Source organism: Brachypodium distachyon, chromosome 1 (genome assembly GCF_000005505.3).
Source record: "Brachypodium distachyon strain Bd21 chromosome 1, Brachypodium_distachyon_v3.0, whole genome shotgun sequence".
Taxonomy (NCBI): domain Eukaryota; kingdom Viridiplantae; phylum Streptophyta; class Magnoliopsida; order Poales; family Poaceae; genus Brachypodium; species Brachypodium distachyon.
Window position 1 is genome coordinate 19,824,987 of NC_016131.3, and position 11,370 is coordinate 19,836,356.

At 43.9% G+C, this 11,370-nt stretch overlaps 2 protein-coding genes across 2 annotated transcripts; both read left to right on the plus strand.

Annotated features, from left to right (window-relative positions):
• The first annotated feature begins 1,259 nt into the window (after positions 1–1,259).
• On the plus strand, positions 1,260–6,042 carry LOC100841403. The gene is made up of 2 exons (XM_003562865.4): positions 1,260–1,837; positions 5,496–6,042. Exons 1-2 carry the CDS (start codon positions 1,409–1,411, stop codon positions 5,652–5,654), a joined length of 588 nt encoding a protein of 195 aa, XP_003562913.1. The 5' UTR covers positions 1,260–1,408; the 3' UTR covers positions 5,655–6,042.
• An 846-nt stretch (positions 6,043–6,888) lies between these two features.
• Positions 6,889–9,601, plus strand: LOC100837759 (1,2-dihydroxy-3-keto-5-methylthiopentene dioxygenase 2). Its single transcript, XM_003562853.3, has 7 exons — positions 6,889–7,046; positions 7,806–7,917; positions 8,030–8,124; positions 8,251–8,365; positions 8,623–8,747; positions 9,068–9,138; positions 9,249–9,601. The coding sequence occupies exons 1-7, from the start codon at positions 7,029–7,031 to the stop codon at positions 9,307–9,309; spliced, it is 597 nt and encodes a 198-aa protein (XP_003562901.1). The 5' UTR covers positions 6,889–7,028; the 3' UTR covers positions 9,310–9,601.
• Positions 9,602–11,370: the final 1,769 nt, after the last annotated feature.

An 11,370-nucleotide genomic window follows, 5' to 3' on the forward strand; every position in this document is an offset into this window, starting at 1 on the left:
AGAAATCTCTACCTAGTCTTCGAAACAGACACATCAATCCCCCCCCCCCCCTCACTTAGGCTGAAACTTGAGGATCAAATGTGTCAAAAAAATGAAACTTGAGTATCAAAAATGTAATTCACTAAAAAAAATATACATGGAGATGTTTAGAAATGAAGAAAATAGAAAATATCAATGTTACAACATAGAATATGAGAGGCGAGGAGGGTGGTAAAGAGAAAGTGAGTCGCTCGGTACGTAGAATTTCCTCAAGAAACGTCTTTGTGTTCGAAATACCTTAACCGGAGTTCCCTATAATCCGCCATTAGAGCAATTACAATAGGATCACATAGGCAGCCTGATCGAGCATTAGAGCAAAGACAATAGGATGACATAGGCAACATGTAAGAGTTTAAACATTATATTTGTGTTGAGTTGGAGAGAAGCGACCGTTAGCTAACAGCTGGATGCAGCACATGCTCCTAGACTTTCTGTTAGAATAAGATATGGGTCAAATATTAATGAAGTAATGAAGTACGGAGTAATACTTCCTTCGTCCTGAAATAAATGACGTGAATTTGTATAACAATCTTTAGAACCAGTTGTTATCCAACGCTCATTCTATTGGAACGTAGGTAAACACGGCGAACGTGTGGACATCAGGCGTGTGCACGTCAGGACAGAGGGCCCATCCTGCCCCTACTCTCCGCCCTGTGTCCTCTTGCATCCTCAACGAGAAATTTGACAAAATGACACACCTTTCTTTATACTTTGTCCCAAAAGCACATCTTTCATTTACTTGGACAAAATAGCACACATTTCTTTGATGCGTTGACAAAATATCATTTTTTTTTTGCCATTTTTTCAGATTTTCCATGACAACAATGCCCTCGAATAAGACTGGATCGATTGATATTCTTATTTCTTTCTCGCATCCACAACCTGCTGCGGCCCCTCCCTCTCCTCTCGTCTACTCTTTTTCCTTTTCTACACCGAGCGGCCGTGGAGACGACGAGAAAGAAAAAAAGATGGATCGATTCAGTCTTTACTCAAGGGCATTATTGTCCAGAACAATCTGACCGTGGGGCCTAGGTGGAAAAAATGGCCAAAAAGTAAAAAAAATGCTATTTTGTGGACGTGTCAAATAAAAGATGTGCTACTTTGCCTAGGTAAATGAAAAAGATGTGATTTTGAGGCAAAGTATAAAGATATGTGTGGCATTTTCTCAAATTTTTCGTCCTCAAACCCCCTTCCGTGAAAATGGGCCCGACTGCCCAAGTCTCGTCTCGCGGCAGAAAAGGATCGCGTAGACCCTGTCCCCTTTCCTCCCTCTCACTCACTCGTGGCACGGCACTCTCCCAGAGGAGAAGGCCAGCAATGGCGCCGCGCACGTCGTGACTTGTCAATCAGACAGTCAGTAGGGGTAGTGATGGTGGTGGGAGGGGCGGATCAGGTCACTATGCGGGCTATGGCGGGCGGGCCGGCGATGGCTCCGACGGCGTGGCCGGGTGCGGCGGCGGGATCAGCGGCGGGTGCGGCGGCGGCGACGCACGACGAGATGCGGTGGCGGCAGCTGGACAGCGGCGTGAGCGCGGTGTCCTTCGGGTTCGTGGCCACGGCCATCTTCGTCTCCATGTTCCTCGCCATGGGCATCCTCGAGCACTTCCTCCGCGCCCCGGCCCGAGCGCGCCGGATGGGGATGGAGCCGATGTACGCGCCCTCGCCGCCCCGAGGAGGGATCCTCCTCCGCCTCCGCTTCCTCCTCCTTCGCCGCCCAGGTGCCACCGGTGGCGAGGCCGGCTTCTCCGGCGCGGATCTCGAGGTGGCCAGGAAGCTCGACGGCCGCGCGTCCCCCGAGGTATGGCACCGACGCACTGCTCCCGCACGCACCCAATCCCATCCCATGCCATTTGCGCACTCTTCTTTAATGATTCCGTCGTCTCGCCCTTTTCGTAGCTTTTCCTTTTCGCATTGTCCCTCGCTTTCTCGCACCGTGTGCCTGTGCATTTGACGGATCCAAATTGCCCATCATGTCATCCCTCCCCACCTTCCACTCCACTCGGCCATGATGCAGCGATCTGACGAGTTTGCCGAAACAAGAAGGAGATGAGAAAGCTCTGGCTTTTTTTTTTTTGAGAAATGTGGTGGGAGAATTCGTACCATCTCTCTTGGGTTTGGTCGCTGTAGAAAGATCTGATGAGGATAAAGCCTTGTTTGGATCGAGTGCAATTTTTGTGTGCTCCCCGGTATTTAGCAGGGCCTAACATAAACATCAGGGCGTGAAATCAAAATGAGCACATTTACAGTTAGTCAAGTTAGATCTTTCTGATGTTGTGCATCGTACCCCATTTTGATCAGTACATGGATGGCACATCCATTTTAGTGACTGATGTTACATTCTTCCAAATCCCGGAACAGCTTATTAATTAGTTTGGTCGGGTTGTCCTGCTAGTTGAACCCCCACAAGTCGCCCTTAAGTCATTAGCCATGTCCGCATCTCCTGTCATGAGCCCTACCAGCTTCTGCTGCCTCAACAGTACATATCCGTCAACCACCCAAATTCTGTCTAGATTACTGTTCGAGGTTTTCCTTTTCTTCCGTTTGAATTCTGTGCAGCGTAGCCATTTATGTAGATTGTACTGTGGTAAGTGGCCACATAGCGTTTGTTCAGGCAAGAGGACTTAGAGTAGATGACATGTGGATGTGAATAATTATCAGTGCGTGATGTAATTCATTTCTGTCCTTCCCACAGTCCATGTTGTGGGTAAGTCCAATTAACACCTACATATGGTTTGTGGCACCAATCTTGTACACACTGTAGGAACTGACATGTAGTTGCAAAAGTTAACAGGGTGCTATTTAAGATCAAGGATTATGGAATTGAGGGCAATTTGGCAGACCGTAGCAATCGGACAAGGGCCCATCCCTGTCAGCACCCACAGCAAGGTCTGAATCACCTGCTAGACTCCACACTGGACAGCCATATGTCCCAGGTGTGGGGCACCATTGTTTGCTCCTTGTGAATTATTTGCAATGTAGAACCTCCTGTTATTAAGATGGATCAGCAGCACAAGTTAGTTTGAGTTGTAATGGGTCCCATCATGGGAATCAAGAGTGCTGATTTTTTTAGGGACTCAAGAGTGCTGAGTTAATTAGACATGGGAGGAGTGGAAGTACAAAAACAACCAGTGTCCTTCTCTAAGAAGTTAAACTTCAGAAAATTCTTTTTGTGAGGGGAAGCTTTTAGAAACTTTTATGCTAGACTTAACGCAACAATAAGTAGTTGTATCTTTCTTGTGCGGCGCCGCCGTGACAATAAGCTGCTCGCTACCATTCTCACCATGAGTCATCTCCACAGTGCACGACTACCTGACAAATGCTGTTCCTTCCATTGGTCCCGCATGACATTACAACCAGCAAACCCTTACTTTCTGCCACCTGTTTGGTGTTCGCTGAGAGGAATGAGCTTGAGGTGGGCGTGGACTCATTAATTGCTTCAGGACTGAGAGAGGGGCAGAGTGGTTTGGCGCTCTGCATGCCGATATCAGGTCGTCTTGTGAATTGGGAAGGTTTGGCATGGGGTGTGGGTTGGAATAATTTGAGTTAAAACATAAATTATTTGGCCAACTCTGGCATACATGCCTACTGTACCTAAGAAATACTAGGTATTTTGCCAAAATAAAATAAACTTTGGTATACATCTGTACACTCATGATCAATTGTGGATCCCTGCATCTGGGACCAGTTCTTATTTCTGGTAGTATAGTGGTGGACAAGAACAATAAATGTAAAGAAATTAGTGCACCGAAGTGGATGGCTCAACTACATCTGGTCTTCTATTCATGAGAAACTCTTCCTGCATACTAAGACGTGCATACTATAAGTTTGAAATGTCGATTTGGAGGAGTGCGGAGTGACCAAAAGTCAAACAATGATGGATGAGATTGTAAGGAGAATGTGGTTCTATTCATGAGAAACTCTTCCTAAGATGTGCATGCTATAAGTTTGAAATGTAAATTTGTAGTTGTGTGGAGTAACCAAAAGTCCAACTTATGTTGCATGACATTGTAAGGAGGACGTGGTTGATTGAACATCACCAGTTAAATATTGGATATTTTTCTGTACTCTTTGGAAAACCTAAGTCCTCTCGTTGGCTATGATATGGAAAAATTATGTATGATATATCACTATTACCCACCCTTTCTAAATGTGTGTGCATGTAGAGTCAATGGTTCCTATGAAAGTGTCATCATGTGAAGGATTCTTCCATTTCATTATGTGTTTGTTGAAAACAGCATTGGTGTATGGTTGTTGAGCTTTATTCCCAATGTATTTGTGGAAGGTTCTCATCCAGCTATTAATATAGTTCTTTTCTCGATGACAAGTCATTCATGATTGTTTCTGAATTTGGACCTTCAGTCTCAGCTTCCATCCAACTTCAGATAATTTTCTCATGAGCCCTTGCATAGTAGGGGTTCTAAGTTTTCGCGCAACTGGATCATCTTGTAATCAGCTCTTGCAAAGCTTAGTGGATGTCATGTTCCCAGTAAATTACAAAGGGATAATGGCCCTCGGACCTTCTTGAGGTGACCCATTTGATCCCGGAGCTAAGAGGCACGATGGTGCCTTTGATGGCATCCACACCTCAAGGGCAGGGAGGGAGAAGACTGGAGAAACAGATCTGGTTATTCGCTGCTTAATCCAACCAAACGATGTGGCAGCCCTTATATAGAGGGTACTTGTGCGTTTGTGCCTAACACAAATAAGTGAATAACTAATCTTATCCTTCCTAACTTACAAATATGAAGAAAAAACTGTGGGGAGTAAACCTATAGAGATTACTCCCATATATCTTGAATAGCTGCCTCGTTGGGTGCTGCTCCAAGGGCTCTACGGTCTACGCCTATGAACAGTGGGGTTTCTAAATTTATCTCATTGCTATTGACTTAAGACAATTCTAGATTGCTTTGTTTCGCTGAGATATTAAGGGGGGAATTTATAGCTTTTTTTGGGTTCCTTTTAACATATGTACTTCAGCAATTCTGTACTGCGCAAATGAAAACTCCATGGACTTGGTTTGTCAGATCTAATTGTTGTCAGGCGGTGACTCTTGGCATCCTTAAGCAATACTCCACTAGAGCAGCCATCTGCTAGGCCTGGCATTCACAACTGATCATCTGTTCTGTTGTGCCGTTTGTAGAACCTATTTGCCTGAATACTGACATACCATGTACCTGGTGTTTTATCATCATCTTTGACAATTTTACGGTTGAGTTGTGTCGGTTTAATTGGATCCTGGGGATGTTCTAGCGTCCGGTGTCTTGGTTTCGTATTCTCTTTTCCTTGTTACCAACATATATAAAAGTAATAATTGACAATGTCACGTATTATGAAATTTTAAACATTTCCGTTTGTGCTTACATCAAGACATCTCACATTTGTCATCGCATTGGCTACTGCAGTAAGTTCAGTTGATAGTGCATTTTTATTGACTACTTTGTTCATATGGCTTGCAGATGCCTGTTTATGCCAAAGGTGTCTCAGTTCTGATGCCAGGACACGATGTACCAACATTCATCGCGTATCCTGCTCCAGCACCTTGCCCCCCGGAGAGGATCCGATGGCCATCGCATCAGCCCACTCCGTTCACTGGTTCCTCATCAGGTCCAACCTAGATGGCGGTACCGAACACCCTTCCGTCTCGTCATTCCAAATGGCTAGTGCAAAATGCAGGCGGGATCATCTCAATCCGCAGTGAGGGGGACAGTCAAGACAGGTTCTCTCCATGTTTGTACAGTTTAGATCTTTGTTCCGAGCAAGTATTGCCGGTTCCTGCTGTATTATGGCGGGAGGTCGGCGGCTAGTGGATCCATGAAAATGGTTGCTGATCCCACTTGCCCGGGTAGTGTTAGATCCCTTTGTTTTCGTTGGTCCTAGCACCATCAGGCTTGTAAGCTTGTTAGATGCTCGTAGATGCGCCGTAGATGGATATACACGTCTTTTGTAAGCTCGGAGGATAAATGTGAAGCTAGCTAGCTGTTAATTTCATGTCCTTCTCATGTTCTTCTGCGTGGTTGAACTTCATCAGTTTCTGGCACCTTTGACGGGGAAGCAATGGTGTGTGCACAAATACTCGATCCATTTCCACGTCTCAGATTTTGAAGAAAGTTTAGATTTCACCCTCAAATGTACCAAAATCACCATCGACTGTAAATTGGTATTTACACCCAAAAGTTGGTAAAATTAGATTAATCAAGGCGTAAAGTGGTATTCGGTCCCTAATCAGTTCGTCCACGGGAGGAGGGAGGCATGCAGCATGGCTTCCACGCATGCAGCCAGCTGACGTGTACGGTGTACCCGTTCTGACCAGTACATCGTCGTGGCATTGCCGTGCCGTCATGTTTCATGCTGCACAGGAATTATTTTGTTGGAACACTGCAAAGTTTCGCACCATGTCCCTTGCCTTCTTTTCTTTTTGCAGCCTAGTCCCTTGCCCATTGGTATACAAGGATTGAAATCTTATCCTATCGAGGTATCATAAAAGAAAATTGATCCAATATACTCCTTCCGTCCAGAAATAAGCGGCTTCACTTGTTTCGGGACGGAGGGAGTACGTGAATCATATTCTTTCCTCGCACATACTGACAATATATACACGGCATCCGTAGAAAAACGATTTTTTAAAGAACAACAAAATCATGTACACGATAAAAGTATAAAACAAATGTTGTACCCAAAAAGTAGAAGAATGATAAGAAGCTCTCTTTCTCGGATCCTTTCGCTGCCGGAAAGGAAAAGGTACGAGCAGGAAAGAAAAAACTCCGGATTGTTGTGAGAAACTACAGCCAGATAGATATACGAGGGGCTTATCTCTAAATTAAAGAACTTGGGGAGCATGTCGGCAAAACCATCTGATCGCGTGAAGCCAAAGCCGGTTTCATAATAGATCCTTCTCCCCTGCTGTTGTTTGCAGCTTCAACGAGGGTTCAGAGAGGGGGAGAAGACAAATTTCTCTTGAGAAGCGCGAGAGACCGCAGAAGGCTGCGGATATGGAGCACGAGTTCCAGGTACATGATTCTCTCGTTCCCAATCCTTCCTGCTCTTGTTTCCGCGCTAAGACATCGAGATTTGATGCGTCAAGAAAGATGCCTTCGTCTCTCTCTGGGCACGATTCGTCAAGGTTTTGTTGATTTTGACTGGTGAGGTTCAAGGGTTACGTAAGGAATGGGCTATTGAAGCTTATGTGAGATCAACGCTGGAAGATAGGTATGGGAGATAGCTGCCGTAGAGCAGATTTTAGGATGGAGACCAGATATCTGAATATGATGAGGGTGATCCCTCCTTTTCGAAAACTGAATCTGATGATTAGATTAGTTAGTTGCTCTTCAGTTAATCGGTTTGCCCGGTTCAGATCCAGAGCACGCCAAAGTTGGGAGATGGGTGTGTTGCATGAGAGTTGCTCATCAATCTTCGGAACGGTGTTCTCGTCCTGTTGGAGTACAGTAACCCCAAAGAAGAACATATTGAGATGGAAAAATCTTTAGTAATGTAGATTTAAATCTTTTAGCAAAGCAGTCTTAGATAGTTATGCTTTCATGGTATGGATGAGCATCCATTTTAGTACCCTTTGTTAATTGGATAAAGGTATCCACTATCACCATCAGATACTGAGCTTTCCACTCTTGTTCTGTTAATAAAGAAGTAAGAAGCTCCTTTGAACTTGTTCACAGTTAATTCATGCAAACATTTTGTTGTTACAGAGTGAACTTCACTTTCTGCATAATAATACTAATACCGTAAATTTTAAATGGTCATTACTCACTTAGGATGGCAAGGAGGAGGTCATCCAAGCGTGGTACATGGATGACAGTGAAGAAGACCAGAGGCTTCCTCATCACCGTGAGCCGAAAGAGTTCATTCCTCTCGACAAACTTTCAGGTCTGTCCATTTGCTGCTGAAATTATTCACTGTACTCTGTGCATGAACTCTAATTGAACTAATGCTGATAAACCTGCTGGATGCTAAAATTGTGCACGTTTCAAATGCACAGAGTTAGGAGTAGTAAGCTGGCGGCTAAATGCTGATGACTGGGAAAAAGATGAGAACCTCAAGAAAATCCGTGAGGCCAGGGGATACTCTTACGTGGTTTGTCATTGATCCTCTTTGGTCACTTCCGTTTTTGTATTTCCATTTTGGTTGGCAAAGTTAAAGTGCTATGCAGGTAGTAGAAGGAAACAAGTGTGACAAACATGTTCTGTTTTTCCTTCGCAGGACATTTGCGACGTGTGTCCAGAGAAGTTGCCAAACTATGAGGCCAAACTGAAGAATTTCTTTGAAGAGCACTTGCATACAGACGAAGAGATACGCTATTGTCTTGAGGGCAGTGGTAGGTGTCTTCTTTATACTTTTGTTCGGGCATTTAAGAGGAGAAGTATTTTACTCCCTCCGTCCAACAAAGGATGTCTCAACATTGACTAAATTTGAGTGCATCTATACACTAAGTCACATCTAGATACATCCAAATTTTGACAAACTTGAGAGATCTTTTGTTGGACGGAGGGAGTATCTGTTTTGTTTCCAGTAATAATCATGGTGGCATTCTTTCTATCTACTTTACCCATTTGTTTTTCTTATATTGTCAAGGATACTTTGATGTGAGGGACCAAGATGAGCAGTGGATCCGTATAGCAGTGAAGAAAGGGGGCATGATTGTTTTGCCTGCAGGAATGTATCACCGCTTTACGTTAGATAGTGACAACTACATCAAGGTATCCTTTCTTCCTTTGCTATATAGCAATGAATTAAACTGACTAGACTCTGTATTCTTTTGTCTATCCTTGTGTAATTTACTTGTGAATTAATTAGTGATAGTTTCAATCCTTTGAATTTACAACGGTGCTACTTATCTTTGGTGTCGCAGCACAGCTAGATACTGTCTTTGTGAAATTCAACTACCGGTTATGCCTTTCTATTGACTACATATTCATAAAGTTCTTTTCCATGTCCATATTCAATTATTCATAAGCAGCGTCACAGTCTAATAATGGAGAGTGATATTTCTTTTCTTCTTTCTTACAATGTTCCACAGGCAATGCGGCTCTTTGTGGGAGAGCCTGTCTGGACTCCGTACAATCGTCCTCATGACCATCTCCCAGCTAGGTAATTTGTGAAGTCTTAAGGCTTGTTCTCTGTTTGAAATGTCCCTATTTCTGTTGTACTTTCGACCGGTCCTTATCGCCCTGACTTATGGAACTTCGGCATGATTTCAGAAAGGAGTATTTTTCCAAAATTATCAACAGAGGTGGGAATCAAACTGTTGAAGCTCGTTGATGTTGTCTAATGTTTGGCCGATTGGGTCTTCTGTATGTACTACTCCCAAAATACTGAATAAGACATGTGATTGTCTGTCACAATGTAATCCTACCAACATCCTGTATCAGTCAGTGGTAGTCTGAACAAGTCTTTCCTGAAAACTTAGCATATGCTAGTGTTTAATTAATAAGTACACGCCCGCATTTCAGTGTCAGCAAGGGTGTTAGTGGCGATCAATGTACTTGTGGTGTCTGATGATATGGTGGTTCGGAATCCCATCTCAAATCTGAATAATGTTTCGTTCCCTGCATTCATTTCCTCCAGCAGGACGTCATATCGTTGACCATGGCCTTGATCCATTGATGGAGTGCCCTCGTCTTATTCGAGCTACTCCCATCTCAATGGACATTCTTCCTACACGTTTTTGTCCATTTGTGTGTCCATCTTGTAGCACTGGTTCCCAGTCTGGTCACTCACGAACCGCTGCCAAACACTTTGTGTTGCGAATTGGGAAGGTGTGGCATGGACGTGGGCTGAAATAATTTGAGTACAAACGTAAGTTATTTGGCCCAGCTCTAGTAAGAGAGAGATACGTATGTCAGCGACATAAGGGTCACTGACATGTGGATCCCATAGAGGGAAGGGGCCCCACCACGTCACCTGTCATACGTCAGAGGACCCTGCTCTACTCGGTGTACACACCTAAAATGTACCTATGAAATATTAGGTACTTTGTCAAAATAAAATACACTCTCGTATACATCCTGCACACTTATGCTCAAATGTGGATTCAACTATGTTGATTTGGAGGGTTCACATTCTAACTTTAGTTTCATTTCTCATATGATAGATATAAAATCAAACTATTCTGTGCAAAAGACCAAGAGGGTCCTCTCAATATACTTTGATAATTCTAGATCTAGCGGGCTTAGTTAATTTTGTTTAGTACAATTTCACGTAGAGGCATTTCAATTTGATGTTTTAGTAAACGATCTGCTAAGTGCATGTACAAACTGTGCTCACAATCTGAATTTTAAGTCCACACACTAATCACCGTTGAGACTCCTCCTTGGCAGCTCCGGCTCCACAACAACACGAGGTGCATGCTGGAGAGCCGACTACCGAAGCCCCACGACGAGCCATCTTCACTCACCACCTTTGTCATTGATGAACAAGACGCTTGGTGCCAACTTCAAAAGTGATGCCTCCAAGGAGGGCATCGACAAAGAAAGCACCACCGCCATCGGAGCCATGGTCAAAGATCAACACCGCCCAAAGCTGCAGCCACCAAGATCCCCACAAGCCAAAACAGCAACTGCCTACCTCAAGCTAACCCATATGACACCGAGAAGCCGAGGAACCACCACCGGGCGACCAAAAACCAGAAGGAGGAGGGATGGGTATAGACAGGACGACACTAGCACCAACGTAGAGCAAGTCATGCACATTGTGTCAAGTACACCACCGCCTCGCCCACAGAGGCTAAATCCACTAGCCAGAGGCTACGTTTTGACCCCACCAAGCCAAGTTCAAGGGGAAAACCCCCCAACTCCCGTTGGCCGCGCGGCTACCACAGGCAACATGCTAGTTCATAACACCCGCTTAGAGTGATGCGGTTGCATCTGGAAACAAAATCAATGCACAAAGATACCCCCATTAAGGTCATGTATACATTTTTTTTGGAGAAGATATCAATTTCAGTCATGTTGTTTTGGTCATGAGAGCTTGGTTCTGTGGTTGTATCAAGTAACTCGTTTTGTGCTTTTCCCCTCACCTCGCGATTGATCATATTCTTTTAAAAAAAAATCAAGATACTCTCTTTATTTCTAAGGCTTAGTTTGGCATTGAGGAATTGTGATGTTCTGAACTTATTTTATAATTTGTTGTGAAAAACTACAGACGAAAATAAGAAAAAGTTGGTTAGCCATACAACAAAAACCAAAAGCTAGTTGGAAAAGATGGATTATCAAAATCCAACATTCCAACTCAATGCCAAATGCAGCCTAAATATAAGATGTTCTAGTTTCGTCTTAAAGACAAATTTCTTACAAGTTTAATTATAAAAAAATATGAACATCT